The sequence below is a fragment of the Salarias fasciatus genome, chromosome 16 (genome assembly GCF_902148845.1).
Source record: "Salarias fasciatus chromosome 16, fSalaFa1.1, whole genome shotgun sequence".
In the NCBI taxonomy this organism is placed as follows: Eukaryota; Metazoa; Chordata; class Actinopteri; order Blenniiformes; family Blenniidae; genus Salarias; species Salarias fasciatus.
In genome coordinates this window covers 5,671,817-5,688,209 of record NC_043760.1, presented here as the reverse complement: position 1 = coordinate 5,688,209, position 16,393 = coordinate 5,671,817, and the positions used below count along the sequence as shown (strand labels likewise).

The 16,393-nt window shown below is 43.7% G+C and overlaps 2 protein-coding genes across 3 annotated transcripts; both read left to right on the top strand.

Annotated features, from left to right (window-relative positions):
- Nucleotides 1-2,242: 2,242 nt before the first annotated feature.
- LOC115403238 (3 beta-hydroxysteroid dehydrogenase/Delta 5-->4-isomerase-like) lies at nucleotides 2,243-4,489 on the top strand. The gene is made up of 3 exons (XM_030112089.1): nucleotides 2,243-2,393; nucleotides 3,346-3,510; nucleotides 3,681-4,489. The coding sequence occupies exons 1-3, from the start codon at nucleotides 2,243-2,245 to the stop codon at nucleotides 4,487-4,489; spliced, it is 1,125 nt and encodes a 374-aa protein (XP_029967949.1).
- A 1,877-nt stretch (nucleotides 4,490-6,366) lies between these two features.
- LOC115403107 (phospholipase A1 member A-like) lies at nucleotides 6,367-15,048 on the top strand. 2 transcript variants are annotated; one of them, XM_030111908.1, is made up of 11 exons: nucleotides 6,367-6,762; nucleotides 8,409-8,625; nucleotides 10,236-10,413; nucleotides 11,072-11,180; nucleotides 11,666-11,767; nucleotides 12,038-12,130; nucleotides 12,358-12,522; nucleotides 12,853-12,942; nucleotides 13,326-13,431; nucleotides 14,420-14,575; nucleotides 14,667-15,048. In XM_030111908.1, exons 1-11 carry the CDS (start codon nucleotides 6,702-6,704, stop codon nucleotides 14,755-14,757), a joined length of 1,368 nt encoding a protein of 455 aa, XP_029967768.1. In that variant the 5' UTR covers nucleotides 6,367-6,701; the 3' UTR covers nucleotides 14,758-15,048. The 2 variants fall into 2 exon arrangements, with proteins under 2 accessions (XP_029967768.1, XP_029967767.1); XM_030111907.1 differs by having other exon boundaries at nucleotides 12,340-12,522.
- Nucleotides 15,049-16,393: the final 1,345 nt, after the last annotated feature.

Here is a 16,393-nt window from a genome sequence, read left to right as displayed (position 1 = left end):
ATCTTTACTCTCATCCTCAGTCTGAACTGTAACTGACTTATTTTCTATTTACAGTTTTTTTTTTTAAGTTGACAGCAAATTACTACATTAAGACTGAGTTTTAAAAACAGGAACTCATCTACACTCACGCTCTCACTTCCTCAATAATAAACAGTCCTCTTGAATTATTTTAGCTCTCTTTCAAATTAAAATAACTCTTCAATAAAAACAAGAAGGCTTTTATTCTCAAATCCAAAAAGGTTTGTGGGAAATAAAGAATCAATTAAATAGTTTTATACACACAATGTTACAGGGTTTTTTTGCTTTAAGCATTTTTGTGCATGAAGTTTGTCCTTTGTGGCGTTTAACCTCCACAGCCGATCGCTCCATTCATGCAGGAGCATCTGAATCGCCGCCACCAGGCCGATCACACTGAAGATAAAGCAGAGCAGGAGCGTTTTGAAACCAGACTGACCTTTAAATAGCGAGTAGAGCTGAAGTGGAGCTGTGGTCGGGCCCCACAGGGCTCCGAGCCTCTCTGCACTGTCTATTTAGGCTTTAAACTCTCTCTGACCTTGTTATGATCTTCTTTTCTGAGCAACAGTGTAAAGAAACTGCAGCCTTTATTCTCTGAAATGAACCGGGTCAATGAGTGATTCTGGTTTTAGAGGCCAAAGCAGCAGAAGTGGTGCCTGCTGGGTTCTGTGGCTCCAGGAGCAGCAGCTCGGTCGGGTCATGAGGACCAAACGTCCAGTAAGTCAATCAAACATTCCCTTCCATGAGAGAAATGTGAACAAGGAACATGGAAACAGAGCCGTGAACCTCAGAAACAGCAAGTTATGAAACAGAATCAGCGCCGGTGGGCTCGATCAAGAGAGAAAGGCAGAAAATCAAAGCTTTAAGACTGACTTCAGAGGCAGAGACGGTGACTGTCCTAGTCGATGTTTGAGGTGAAAACTCATCATTTTTGTGTTTTCATTTCCATTTTGAAAATGATGTCCATTTCCATGGCAACGGCAGAAACGATGCAGTGAGCGTAACGGGCCAGGAGGTGGCGCTGTCTTTATAATGAAACCACACTGCAGAGAAGAAAATAAAGATATAGAATGGGAGAACACAGACATTCATGTGGACAGACGACCAAGAGTACGATGACTGTCAACAATAGAACTACCAGGACCAGGAGGATCTGGACCAGGACCAGGAGGATCTGGACCAGGACCAGGACCAGGAGGATCTGGACCAGGACCAGGACCAGGAGGATCTGGACCAGGACCAGCACCAGGAGGATCTGGACCAGGACCAGCACCAGGAGGATCTGGACTGGGAGTCGTGACACTCTGGAGGAAACATGGCCATCCAAACCATAAAGAAATCAAAGTGTTTATTGGGGGGAAAAAAACACTAAATGTGCAGTAATTCCTTCTCCAGATGCTCTGATGGTTGACTCTCATGATTTTGCACCAGAACTTTCCAAACCTTTCATGATAAAAGCTGCACGGCGACTTCTTCGCCACAGATTTCATCCCACATTACAGATGATCCGGTCGATTCACTTCAGATCTCAGACTCTGAATCAGGAAACAAAGAAACGACTTCTTCTGCTCTTTTAATCACATTATTTACAGACTGAAACCAGCTTCAGAGTCGGAGCCATTTTGATAAAGTTGTGTTCCCAGAGGCTCTGAGCGCCGTGTAAACATCAGAAGTTTTGTGTTGAAGGTGTCTGTTGGGCCGTGGACAGTTGAGGAACTCCACCTGTTGTAGCAGAGTTTCCCCCACGGAGGGTTTATCACCAGCAGCCTCTTCCTCCTGGCAGTCCTTCACTCTGGGAATGTTCTGGAGCAGATCCTCCTCCTCCTCCTCCTCCTCCTCCTCCATGTCCTGATTTCTTCTCTGACTGTGTCACATGCTGAGTCGGCCCACTGAACACTCGCCCCCCGTCAAATAAGAGGCTTCATCATCTGTCCTTGGCACAGAGACAGACCAGTTGTGTCTAACTCCAGAAAGCCTCGCATACCGTCGCTTCCCTGCACCTTCCTTCTTTCCACACTGCAAGTAAGTTGGCTCTCCAAAGTTTTTCTTTATGAGAAGAAGCCGTTCGGCCTCTCAGAGCAAGAAACTGAACACAAAAGCTTGTTCTTCTGTTTTTTTTTTGCTTCATTTTGAGAGAGAGCTTCAAAGAGGGCTCTTGAAACGAGACAGAAGAAAGACTTGTTTGTGTGTGTGTGTGTGTGTGTGTGTGTGTGTGGCAGCAGGAGCGATGTCTCTGCGAGGCGATGTGTGTGTGGTGACCGGGGCGGCCGGATTCCTGGGGAAGAGGCTGGTGAGGCTGCTGCTGGAGGAGGAGCGGCCGGCCGAGATCAGGCTGCTGGACAAACACGTCCAGCCTGAAGTCCTGGACGGCCTGGAGGGTAAACGTCTCCATGCAGCTCGCTTTAACGCTGCAGTGTGGTTAAAAACACACTGCAGGTCCAGGGACATGTTAAATAATGTGTTTTCAGCTCATGCTGTTAATATTTCATGCTTTAACAGCGAGATGTGGCTCATTTTTCACGCTGCTTTTATAATTAGTTCATAACCATCGTATCTAATGTTATTAAATGGATGAAAACTCAAATTTAATGTTTAAAAGAGCAACGGGAGGGTATAATTTAGGTTTTACAGCATTCATTTTATGGAAAAAGTTCCTATATACGTGTGAGACGTGTAGCTGATTGTTAAATTATGACATTTTTCTTCACAAAATGGATCAGTTACTGACAGTAACTGTTAAACAGTAAGTACAACAACCCTTTGAAAACTGCTTTTCTGTCTTATCTATGTACTGTTTATTTCTCTGATGATATTTAAGATCATTTTCATCAGATTAGATCAAGCGGTAGCATCAACATGAGGTGAATCTGAAAATGATTAAGAGTCAGATGTGGTTTATTTTTCCTGAAATATGCTGCTAAAGTACAGAGCCTGCTGGTTTTCTTCCTCCTGATCCTCCTCATTCAGTCAGAAGGTAAACGTCGGAATAAAGTCAGTTTGTAAAGTAAGAGGAGCGTTTACGAAGAAAACAGGTGAAACTTGCAGTTTCTTTTTAACCAAAGTTTTCAGCACAGTTGTCATGTTTTGACGTTATTATGCAAATTTAAAAAATCCTATTCAAGCAGCACCGACTTCACTGTGATGAGAACGTTAATTTCACGCGTTTCAAGGTCATCAAGAATTCGTCTTTATATGTTTATAGAGACTAAAGTCGCGTTTGGCACCGCAGCATTTCAGGAAAACGGAAAACTTTGATATTTTAGGTGTCCGTTTCCATGACAACGGTAAACAGCTTTCTGAGGTGTTAAAGCTGGTGCTGCTGTGCGTCAGACTGCCGGGGCGACTCCAGGCTGACTGTGCTCGAGGGCGACGTCCGAGACGGAGACTTCCTGAGGACGGCCTGCCGGGGGGCGACGGTCGTCTTCCACACGGCCTCCATCATCGACGTCAGGGACTCGGTGGAGTACAGCGAGATGTACAGCGTCAACGTGCGAGGTACAGGAGGCCGCGGCCAAAAAACCACGATCAATTCGAGCTCTGCTACCTTCAGTGTTAATTTTTGGAGTGTGGGATGAAATGCGTCCTTCGCCGACCGCTTCCTCAACCGTTCTGTCGGTTTGCTGGTCTTCGGTTCTCGTGACCGCCGCGGCGTTTCTCCCCGACAGGAACGCAGCTGCTGCTGGAGGCCTGCGTCAGCGAGAACGTCTCGTCCTTCATCTACACCAGCACCATCGAGGTGATGGGGCCCAACCCGGCGGGCGACGCCGTCACCAACGGCACCGAGGACACGGCCTACAAGAGCTCGCTCAAGTTCAACTACAGCAAGACCAAGAAGGAGGCGGAGGACCGGACGCTGGCGGCGCACGGCGAGGCGCTGCCGGGCGGCGGCCGACTGGCCACCTGCGTCCTCAGGCCCATGTACATCTTCGGCGAGGGCTGCCGCTTCCTGCTGGGCCACATGGCGGACGGGGTCCGGAACCGGGACGTGCTGTTCCGCATGTCGCGGCCCGAGGCGCTGGTCAATCCCGTCTACGTGGGGAACGTGGCGGCCGCCCACCTCCAGGCGGCCCGGGCCCTCCAGGACCCCCGCCGGCGGGAGCGGGCGGGGGGGCAGTTCTACTTCGTGTCCGACGACACGCCGCCCGTCAGCTACTCGGACTTCAACCACGCCGTCCTGGCGCCGCTGGGCTTCGGGATCCAGGACCGGCTGCCGCTGCCGTTCCCCGTCTTCTACGCCTTCTGCCTGCTGATGGAGGCCGTCTGCGCGCTGCTCCGCCCCTTCGCCCGCCTGGTGCCGCCGCTCAGCCGCCAGCTGCTCATCATGCTCAACACGCCCTTCAGCTTCTCCTACCAGAAGGCCCGGCGGGAGCTGGGCTACGTCCCGCGCTACGGCTGGGACGAGGCGCGGCGCCGCACCACCCAGTGGCTGGCCGAGCAGCTGCCGGCCCAGCGAGACAAGCTGAGGAGGAAGTGAACCGGCAACTCCTGCCTACACGGGAAAACTTTAACCTTATGAAATGATTTTTCAAGACTTTACTTTTTTTTTTTTTTTTGTACTTTTCAAAATGAAACAAACATCACTGATCATAATTTCTTTTCTTTTTTCCAATTTTAAAACTAGAAAATATAAAGCCACCGGTGTGTATCATAAGGATTGTCAAAAATGTTCCTGTGTGGGACCAGTTATTATTATTATTATTTTTATTATTATTATTATTATTATTATTATTATTATTATTATAACTCCCAAAATAAAACTATAAACAATTATATTAAAATAATAAAAAAATATATTGAAAATAATTGAATTAAGTTTATGATAAATAAATAAATAAATAAATAAATAAATAAATAAATAAATAAATAAATAAATAAATAAAAATGTACATGTTTGCTTTACGGTTTATTTGATATTTTTAACTTTAAAATTCTTCAATATCATCAAAAGCAATGTAAAAGGTGGTTTAACACTGTGATGACAGGAGAAGCACTTGGAGGATCTTAAATGTTGAATCTTCGTTGATAAAACAAACTGGGAGTTGTTTTAGACATTTAAGGGGAAAACTCTCCTCTGGCTTTTATTATTCTGGCCAAGGTCCACATCTTCAAGGAAAAAACACAAAAAGAAAACAACTTTCCCACAATGACTGCTGTTATTTAGCTTTCATGTTGACTGACCTTTTCAAATTACTTATAAACTACAAGACACAACCTTGACTCAAAGAGATGTGTGTGTGTGTGTGTGTGTGTGTGTGTGTGTGTGTGTGTGTGTGTGTGTGTGTGTGAGAGAGAGAGAGAGAGAGAGAGAGAGAGAGAGAGAGACAGAGAGAGAGATTCACAGTGGAAAAATCAACCAATCCCCTGATGATTGATTTCCTGACTTTACAAGGTGACCTCGTCTCTCTCTCTCTCTCTCTCTCTCTCTCTCCCTCCGTCAGGACAGCAGTACTTGTGGGGTCCGTCCACTGACACAGTGCCTGTAACGTAATTCTAACATTTCCAAGGTTACTGAACTGCTCCAGACGAGAGGCCAGAAAAACAAATAAATAGTTGCTTTAGCACTGAAGGTTCAGACCACACACACACACACACACACACACACACACACTCCAACAACCACTAAACTGTGCGTGCCTGTGTGTGTCCAAATTGACGGTAAGTATTCATTATGCAACAGCTTTTGGTCCCCACAAAAGAAATAAATACACACACACACACACACACACACACACACACACACACACACAGACACACGTTCTCGTGGCTTCCTGGGACGTTTCCTCTGCTCTCATTGAGCTGTTGCTCACTACTCTAACCTCCACCATTACTTTCTCACTCTGACCTGATGGATCTGTCGACCCTCCAGTGAGCCGGTCCTCACAACGTGGGTGTTTTCCTGCCATCTGGGACTTTTATTTTCTCCGTGTCTCCTTCTAACCTCAAGCAGAACGACTGACTCAGCCCTAAAATTAGACCCTAAACCTTCAATCATATCTCTATAAACTTCAGTTTCTGTCCCCACAATGTGAGTGTAGAAAAAAAAATACACAAACACACAAACACTGTGCTCTTAGGGACATTTCGTTAATCACTGTAAACTTCACTGCAGTTTGTAACTCGATGGGAACACACACAGCGTTGACAACTTCTCTTTGTGTGTGTGTGTGTGTGTGAAACAGATTTAGGTCCTCACCGCAGAGTTTAAACCCACACACACACACACACACACACACACACACACACACACACACACACACACACACACACACACACACACACACACGCAGGCAGCCCGGCCAGAGTTCAGCCTTTTGAACAAACAGCCATTGAATACAAATGAGGTCATGGATTCAGCACCAGGCGGAGGACCGTCAGCTCGGCTCACACACCGTCTGATGGGGAAAAAACACTGAAAGATGAGCGTAATGAGTGATTCAGCTCACACCGAGGCTGGAGGACGACCGTAGGGGTGTGTTTAACCAGCTGTGTGAAGCCTGGACTCTTGTTCCTGGGATTCCCGTGTTGCTGGCTGCCGGTTCAGGGCCGGGGGTGTGTGTGTGCGTGTGTGTTTGCGGTGGAGACTGGTGTGAACCCAGCTCCTGCTGGGATTTACTGGAGGCTGAGCGGCGTTAAGCTCCACAGCAGCAGCAGCTCCAGGCCTCAGCCGGCCGGCCGGCGGGGGAGAAATGAGTCTGAAGCAGCGGATCGTCCTCTGCTGGGTTTTAGTGATCATCGCTTCACTGGCAGGTAAGTCTTCAAACTCTCAACCTGGACTCAGATTCTCAGGGAGGGATGTTCTGCTGTTATGTAGAAATAACAAGTTTTCCTTCCAGGAATAAATGACAGGGAACGAATCTGGCCTCATTTTGATTTGATTTCATTTCATTCAGGCTTGATTGCGACCAGAAATACATTTTGCTCAACATGTCATAATTGATTCAATGGTTTCATCACTTCAGCATCTACTGTAGCTGTTCCTTTTTTTTATTATTCTTTATAAGTTTTTTATTCTTTATTAGTACAGTATACTGATAAGTTTATAAAGCAGATCATGTGCCTGAGCCAATTTCAGGGTTTTATCTATCTGTAAACTATATCTATATCGATAGATAGATAGATAGATAGATAGATAGATAGATAGATAGATAGATAGATAGATAGATAGATAGATAGATAGATAGATAGATAGATAGATAGAAAACAAAAGAAACAAATATGATAAAAATTAATTAACTTATTCATTAAATACATAAATATTCCTGGACCATGATCCCATAAATGTATTGTTGTTGTTGTCATTATTATTATTATTATTATTATTATTATTATTATTATTATTATTATTATCATATTATTATTATTTTTTAATATTATTATTATTATTATAATAACAGTGTATTCCAAGAAATATGATATGAAATATCAACATCTATGTAACACAAAGAATTTTTGGATTTTTTACATGTTTCATGGCTCATGAAGTATTTTCTTTAGAAATGCAGTTTTATGAGTAAACAACATGTTATTATTAAAGCGATACTTCAACATTTTGGCAAATTGGCCCATCTAGGGCAATTCGGTAGTCATTTAGAACAGCATACTTACTTTTTTTGTGAGGGCGAGCTGTTGTTTATTCAGCGGTGAGTCTGAGGAGAGCTTCACGGCGGACATAATGGAAGTGGATGGTACAGTAGCTTCCCTCGTCAAACTCATCAATCCAACACAATCCAACAACCCCAAAACACACTTTGGTGGACACGTTATAATCCCCACATTCACTACGCTGTGAAATATTAATGCAAAATTACGAGATTGAGCGTTTTTTTGCGAAGATTGCTAAGACGGAACTACTTACTAAACATGGCGTCTGGGCGTAGTGATCTCAAAAGAAAAAGTAGTTCCCAATATTTGCTTCAATGTCGTAATGCTACAATATTATTTGTTGGTGTTTCACAGCGTAGTGAATGTGCGGATTATAACGTGTCCACCAAAGTGTGTTTTGGGGTTGTTGGATTGTGTATTTGATGAGTTTGACGAGGGGAAGCAACTGTACCGTCCACTTCCATTATGTCCGCCGTGAAGCTCTCCTCAGACACACCGCTGAATAAACAACAGCTCGCCCTCACAAAAAAAGTAAGTATGCTGTTCTAAATGACTACCGAATTGCCCTAGATGGGCCAATTTGCCAAAATGTTGAAGTATCGCTTTAACAGTTTTCAAACATAACCTTAAATCTTTCATTTGAATATGATCTCAAAGCCTCTTTTGTTTCAGTAAAGTTAATGATTTAACTTCCTGTTATAATAAAAAACATATATTCAGAAGTCGTTGTGGTCTCAGTAGAGTCCTGTCAGACGGTCCTGGTTCAGGTCGGGTGTCTCGTTTCCCTCCAGTTTCAGCCGAGCGGCCAGACGATGAGCAGTGCGCCGAACTCAACAACACCACGTGGCAGGAGTACCGGCAGCAGCGAGCCCGGCTGCAGGTTCAATACCTGCTGCTGAGCAGGAGGAACCCGGACTGCGCCCAGAGGTTCAGCCAGGAGTCTCTGGAGCAGCAGGCCTCGCATTTCAACGGCTCGCTGCCCACCAAGGTCATCATCCACGGCTACAGGTGAGCAGGGACGGACGGTTCGAACCCCTGAGCACCGCTTCAGGGGAGGTGGAGGGTTTACCCTTCCTGCAAAAAATAAACAATTAATAAAACACTGTAAAAATGTCCATCCACTCAAACACCCGGAAGAAACTGAACCAAGGAAACACACACAGGGAGAACATGCAAACTCCACCCAGAGAGAGCAGTGACCTCAGATATTCTCACTGTGAGGCATTTCTCATTGATCCAACATTCAGCTGCTATAAAACAGGTTAAATCTAAAATTCATTTCACTTTCGCTGCAGTGAATCTTTTGACCAACTTTTGTCTTGATCATTGTGATTCAATTCACATTTATTTCTTCCACTATTTAACCCTTCTGTGGCATTTGAAAAAATTTCTGCCACATTTTTTATAAATAAAAACACAAATTGACAAAAGTTTTTTTCCAATAGTAGATGCAAACTGTAATTTTCTATGGCCGATCATTTAATTTTATGATAGATAATTGAAAAGTTATCAATATGCAAAACATCATTTGATTCTGAAAGTGGAGCCAGATCAAAAATGTGTTTTATTGGAAGTCAGTTCAATTCAAAGTGAAAAACGAGCCTGAGTTCATGTTTTTAATCAGAAGAAGCAGCAGTAAGTTTCATCCATTCAGAGAATCAACAACTAACCGACATGAACGTTTCTGTGACTGAGAGGAAGCTGGAGGAAGTGAAGAAAACCACTCATGAAGAGGAAAACATGACAACAACGACTTCAAACTGCGTTTCTCTGAGTGAGGAGACAGAAATAACCAATAACTCATCATGCAGCGAGACTTCGCTCATCCCACCAGAAAAGTATTTTCAGTTCCTTCATAGATAATAACAGAATAGAATGTTTATCCCAAAAAAATCTGATAATGGTAGAAAATTAAATTAGTAAATGTTACTACGAAATATTGATAATTAGATCACGTGCTGCATATCTAATTTAAAAAATGTTATTAAGGTCTTACCTTTATTTATAAACGGAGCTCATTTCTGGAGCCTTCTGGATGAAAACCCTGCTTCAAGTGACAGTCTAGTTTAGAAAACAGTTTAATCCTGGATTTATAATCCTCCATCATGTAGAAAGTGGAGATTGAGACACTTTCTTCCTCTGCCGCTGGAATTGAGCAGCCTCTGGACTCTGGAGCGCCCCCTAGCAGGAGGCAGGAGAACTGCCTGCTCCACCTCCAGCCTTTCCACTGGAAGATAAACATGATGGACATCAGAACTCCGGAAAATCAAGGGAAATTTATCGACTTTTTAAAAACATTTGATTGACGACACACAGAGTCAGCAGCTCGCGCTCATTTAATGGTCTGATGGCAGCTTTGTGAGAAAATTCATCATCCGACCAATTCTTAAAAAGTGACGAAAACTGTTTTGGTAAAATGAAACAAGAAAACCCGTAACACTCCCAGTGATGCAGAGAGAGCAGGTTAACATCTATGAAGTTATAATTAACTGTTTGCGTTTAATGTTTAAAGAACCAGTATAGCTACAGACTGTGGGTGGAGCGTAACATCGCCCAAAACCCAGAGTTGAGTCCAAATGTCCCTAATCCTGGTTTCTCTCTCTGCCCCCACCCCGCAGGGCTCTGGGCAGTAAGCCCTCCTGGGTGAAGCAGCTGGCCCAGGCCCTGCTCCGGGCCCAGGACGCTAACGTGGTGGTGGTGGACTGGGTCTACGGAGCCTCCTTCGCCTACAACCTGGTGGTGGAGAACTACAAGGAGGTGGCGGTGCAGATCTCCGTCCTCATCAACGAGATGCAGGCGAGGAGAACGAGTCAGGAGGAACTTTACCTGCTTTAATGGAGGATTTTCTGGCATTTTTGCATTTTTGTAAATTATTATTATTATTATTATATTATTATTGTTGTTGTTATTATTATTATTATTATTATTATTATTATTATTATTATTATTATTATTATTATTATTATTATTATTAACAATAATATAAATATTCATAATTGTTTTATTGTTAAAGTGCTACTTTAAATTCAAACAGGAACAAGAAGAAGTATAAACACCATAAATTCCATTGGAGTCATCATAAAACACTATTAAAATATATGATAAATAGTTGATATTGGAGGAATTTCACTTGTTTGATATGTAGAGAGAAATGAAAGAATTATTGTTTGGAAACAAGCCTAAAAAAAGATGGAGGGATTGATTTAAAGTGGCAAAAAACAAAGTGGTAAAGTGGTAAAATAACATAGAGCATTAAAAAAACTATTTGAAAAGATGAGAAGAAAAAAACAATTGATGTCTAAAGTGTCTAAAAAAGTCAAAAAAAAATATCATGTCAAGCTGTTATTGTTAACAAAGGGATTAGTTAACAGCTGTTTTAATCTGCGGTGCTGGATGTTTTAGTGATTAAAGGTTGACAATCGGCTCTACCTGCTGTGGATGTTTCCTCCCTCAGAAACACGGAGGCCAACTGGAGCAGTTCCACTTCATCGGGGTCAGCCTCGGGGCGCACGTCGCCGGGTTCGTGGGGACGCTGTTCGAAGGGAAGATCGGAAGAATCACCGGTCGGTTCAGATTCACGCTTCTCCTCCTTAATCCTGCTACACTTTAGAGTTTTCTCATGAGGGAATGTTAGAGGAGGAAAAAACTTAAGCAAAACTTACATGTAGGAAGGTTCAGAGCTGCTAAGTCGACTCTAACAACCTCCACAACCCTCTGACCTTCAGCGTGACCTTCACCGATCAGCGCAGCTCTTCGATAAGAGACACTGGAGCTGTGAGCAGCGACAAGGCGCCGCTGTGAGCTGTTTATATCAGGGTTTCTGTTGGAGGGGCTCAGTGGCTCAATGGCTCCACAACAGTTTAGATTTGACGACCACGTGGAAAAATGAACATCTTCATTCTGTGAAAGTCCAAGAAACGGGAATGTTTGGTGTGTTTGTGCTGTTTTGTTCCCCTCCTGTCTTTGTGTCGCTGCTTCTGTCTCTCTGGTTCTCTGGTTTGAGACGAGGTTTAAATCAACAGACTGTTTTCCCCCCCCTGCCGTCCAGCCCTGGACCCCGCTGGGCCCATGTTCAAAGGAGCCGACACCTTCGACCGCCTGGACCCGTCCGACGCCCAGTTTGTGGACGCCATCCACACCGACTCCGACTGTGAGACGCCTCCTTCCTTTTCCCGCCATGTTGGTTTCCCTCAGCGCCCAGTTCCCCTCCTCAGAGGATTAACGCTCTGGATTCAGTCCTGCATGTCGTAACCAGATTGAAACTTTTGTTTACTGAGCTGCTGGGAGACTTTTAGAGGGTTTTTTTTTTTAGAACTTTCTTGAGTTTTTAATGAACTACAAGCAGCCTACATATTCAAGTTTCCTCATTTTGACTCCAAACTAATTTTTCTTTTCCATGTTTTTCTCTCCTGTGAGGCAGATTTCGGGATTTCCATCCCTGTGGGCCACGTTGACTTCTTCCTGAACGGAGGAAAGGACCAGATCGGCTGCGCTCGCTCCAGATTCCCTTCAAGTAAGCTTTAAACACGCCGGGTTTCAGATCCTGAATGAATTCTGATAGTTTTAACCTGCTTAAATAATAATGACGATGATGATGATGAAGGTGATGATGATGATGATGATGAAGGTGATGATGATGATGAAGGTGATGAAGGTAATGAAGGTGATGGGGTGGTTTTCCATGCAGCCGTCTGCCCCCTCAGTGCTGCTCTGTGTTGTCAGTTCTCATTTATTTCCCAGTGTACGGCTACGTGATCTGCGACCACATGAGGGCGCTGCACGTCTACATGAGCGCGCTGAACGGCTCGTGCACGCTGCTGGGGGTCCCGTGCGCCTCCTACGAGGACTTCCTGCAGGGCCGGTGTGTGGACTGCGAGGACTTCAAGGGCTCCTGCCCCACCATAGGTACACTGTGTTTGATTTTGATTTGAAAAAGGCCTAAATGGCTCTGAACTGTCGGATCATTCATGTCAGACTCATTTCATCAGTAACATCCTGCAGCCTGATAAACACGGAACTGTTCAAAGAGTGAAAGCTATAAATATCAGCTCTGGTTCTCTGCTGAGCCTCAGTCTCACCAGCAGGCAGCAGGTCACACACACACCGAGGGTCACACACACACACCGTCTGACAGCTTCTTATCACACAGTCGATACAGGAGAGGCTTCATGACACCTGACCCCACTCACTGTGTGTGTGTGTGTGTGTGTGTGTGTGTGTGTGTGTGTGTTACAGGTTTATCACAGAACAGTGGCATACACACAGCTCTGCTTCCCAGTGAGAAAAAGCTCTTTCTCCTCACCACGTCTTCACCTCCTTTTTGTGGTCAGTTTGTTTTAATCTCGCGTGTTTTGTCTCCACATTGACCTCAGTTCATCCTGATATTCTGTCTTTTCTCCTACAGTAATTAAAAAAGTTGATTAAACCTCGAGGTCCTGCATGCATGGAGGAATCAGACTTTCTTAGAAACGCCGGACCTGAAGACAGAAATATTCTTGTGGACTTGACATTAATTTTAATTTAACATGTTTGTGGACTGTGGGAGGAAACTGACTCTGAATCCATGTGAGAAACGTGATTAATGAAAGATGTATGGAGGACTGGCTCTCATTAGCCTGAACATCTGGCTGAGCGGATCGTTCTTCTCCGCTGTGCATTAACCTCTCCAGCTGTGCTTTGTGTGTGTGTGTGCGTGTGTGTGTTCTCAGCTCATCACATCCTGCTGGAGCTGGAGGTTTCTCCGCTGGAGAAGAGCGCCGAGCTGGAGGTCACTCTGAGGACCGAGAACCTGGGAACCGAGCGGCGGCTGCGGCTGTACGTACCGCGTCTGTCTCCGCTCACTGTCCAGGCTGTTCAGTAAATACCAGAATATCAGAAATCCTATAAACAGACTGCAGTTCATTACATTTATTTACAGTTTTAAATTCTCTGTAACTGAACCGCCTGCTGGAGGAAAGATGTCGTTACGCACTGTACCACCTTGTGGCAAGAAGTGGTATTACAAGACTTAAATTACTCATTTCAGTAAATATCTTACAAATATTAGATTTTTTAGTATCTTTAGAATAGGAATAGTACTAGACTGTCTTTTCGAGGCATATTTTAGGACTTTACTTGATTTTTTTTTTTCTTTTTTTTTCAAGAGCTGCAGAGTGACTCATGTTTGAGGAAGGAAGTGTTCCTACGGAACAGCAATTGGACTCCCGGCTGTTTTTTACAGATGAAATCTTAAGTTTCACCACATTAAATCACTACATTAAATCATATTGGGCTTTAAAGGGTTTCACAGGGTCCAGGGATGCGTGGTACAGAGAGCATACATCTGTTCAGGATTTACAGTCTTATTTTTTAAAGAACTCGAGATTTTAGAAACCCTAACGAAAGAAGACTCGTTTATTCATGAATTCTCTGTCATTATTATTTTCTTCAGTTTGGAAACAGACAGACGTTTGTAAAATTGTGGAAAAAAAAAGACCTAATTAAATCTAAACCGTCCCATCAGTCCTCAGCCCGCCTCTCCAGCCTCTTTCCTGCAGAGTTGTGTTTTCTCTGCGCAGCTTCTATTTCCAGAAGCGTGGGGAGGATGCAGAGCTGCAGCAGGTGCAGGAACACCGGCCCGTGCACGGCCCTCGTGCACGAGTTCCTTTCAGTTCAGCTCTGTTGGCTTTTTGTGAACGTGGGAACAAAACATCACCTCAGAAGACTGAGAACATCCCGTCTTCTAGACCTGAGGAGTCAAACACAGGCTCCTGTGTGTGTGTGTGTGTGTGTGTGTGTGTGTGTGTGTGTGTGTGTGTCGCAGGCAGACCGACAGGGCGGTCTACAGGGCCGTGCTGCCTCATCCCGCCCCCCTCTGTGAGATCAGCTCCATCTGGATGAAGAACACCGGCGCCCGGTTCTACCGGCAGGCAGAGATCCACGTCAAGTCCGTCTGCGTGTCCGAGTTCCCCTCGCCGAGGTGCGGCAGCTCGCCACCCGCCTTCCGACCATCGGGTGTAAAGCCCGGATCGATTGATTGATTGATTAATTGATCGACTGCTTTGTTTCAGGCCGGAGAAGCCTGTGTGTGTGAACAACGTCCGCCTGAGGCGAGGAGCTCCGTGGTCACATGACCTGGTGCAGGTCTGCAGCGTCTTCTGATCCCAGTGACTCCAGAGACCATTGGTCGCTTTCTTACTTCCTCTGCCTCGTTTTTTTATTGACTATAAAATAAAGCGGTATGAACGACTGTTCTGAGTTGCAGAAAAGAAGTTTGCACTAATTATTAGAGTTTTCTGTTTTCCTCTTTGCTCGCTGCTTCCTCCAGGAAGACTTTATTAAAATGAAATTCACTTATTCTGTGGTTTTAGAAGGACTCAGTTTCTCCCGAGTGTTTTTATTTTGAAATGTTATTTTGTAGTAGTTTTGGAAATAAACTGTTCACTGACCTTTGACCTTTGTCCGTCTGCATTTCTGCTGTTTTGTGTTTGAGAGAAAGCGAAGGATTGTTAAGGATTTCAGGTGGATTTAATTGAAATACATTTCAGGACTTTTGCCTCAAACACTGAAGTTAAAATAAATGTGGACACAATGAGACACAGTTTGAACCTTTAAGTTGAAACAATTAAAAGAATCCACTTCTTTCCTGAGTAACAATCCAAACTATTTTTTTTTTCTTTCAACTTTTGATGCCTTTTACTGTGAAGGGAAAAAATATGCATGAATAATAAACACTCTATTTGATCAAAAGTAGGGCTAACAGAGGTAATTGCGATTGAATTTGTCAAAAAATTAATTTTTTAAATTGTGATAAATCATACAATTAGGGATCGGGAAAACCGTAATTGATGTAGACATTATACAATATAATACATTGGTCTTCATGGAACTTTATTTTGAAAGAAAATCCAAAAATTCTTCCTTTGTGTTCATTTGATTCCTAATTAAAAACTCTGAAGAGAAATGAGTCCAAACAGGAAGTTGTGATGTTGAAATTCAAAAGATTAATCTTAAATCAACCGTTCTGTTAGAACTCTGCGTGACCTTGAAGTTATGTTCCGTTGCCGCAGCAAGGTCACACAGAATTCACAGAGGTTGTTTGTTTGTTCAAATTTCAATGATTAATCTAAAATCAACTTCCTGTCTGGACCGATGACCTTTTTATGTTATGTTTTTAAAACTGCGTTGAAATGCAAAACAACAGAATTTTAAATATGCGTTTTAAAAAGCAGTCAATCACAATTAACTAAGGAAATTCTGTGATCAATCACGATTAAGAAAATTAATCTTGACAGTACCAATAAAAACTTATCAGTTTAATTAGAGTTATTTCTAATAAGGTATCTGATATAAAGCAGAATGTGAGCGAAGATCCGGCGTGGAGTGACGCTCATCTCCAGACAAACATCAAGAAAACCGCAGTCAGAACACAAACACAGCCGTTCCAAAACAATCCACTCTCTCACATTAAAAATCACGATCACAAACTACATCTCTACAAATATTTTAAATTGTCTGTCATTGGCTGAACTTAACGAAAAAGTTCTGATGTTCTGATCCGTTCACTAACAGGAAACCCACTCCAGCCTGGAGACGTTCAGCCAAAACTCTTTATCACACTGAACACGAGCAAACCGTGATACAAACATGTCAAATCGAACGTTAAACTGAGTGACGGTCAAGTCCGAATCAAACACAACAAGTGAGATGAAAACCAAATCCATTCGATTCGGGAGCAGAAAATCAAACCCTCAACATGGAGGAAGGTGTTGGCGGTGAGACGGTGGCGTCCAGTGAC

Bases quoted from the DNA above. Each gene is read 5' to 3' on its own strand.
- LOC115403238 (XM_030112089.1), top strand. From the start codon at position 2,243: ATGTCTCTGCGAGGCGATGTGTGTGTGGTGACCGGGGCGGCCGGATTC. The intron at 2,394-3,345 runs GTAAACGTCTCC...GCTGTGCGTCAG, and splicing joins AGTCCTGGACGGCCTGGAGG to ACTGCCGGGGCGACTCCAGG. The intron at 3,511-3,680 runs GTACAGGAGGCC...TCTCCCCGACAG, and splicing joins GTACAGCGTCAACGTGCGAG to GAACGCAGCTGCTGCTGGAG.
- LOC115403107 (XM_030111907.1), top strand. From the start codon at position 6,702: ATGAGTCTGAAGCAGCGGATCGTCCTCTGCTGGGTTTTAGTGATCATC. The intron at 6,763-8,408 runs GTAAGTCTTCAA...GTTTCCCTCCAG, and splicing joins GATCATCGCTTCACTGGCAG to TTTCAGCCGAGCGGCCAGAC. The intron at 14,576-14,666 runs GTGCGGCAGCTC...GCTTTGTTTCAG, and splicing joins TCCGAGTTCCCCTCGCCGAG to GCCGGAGAAGCCTGTGTGTG.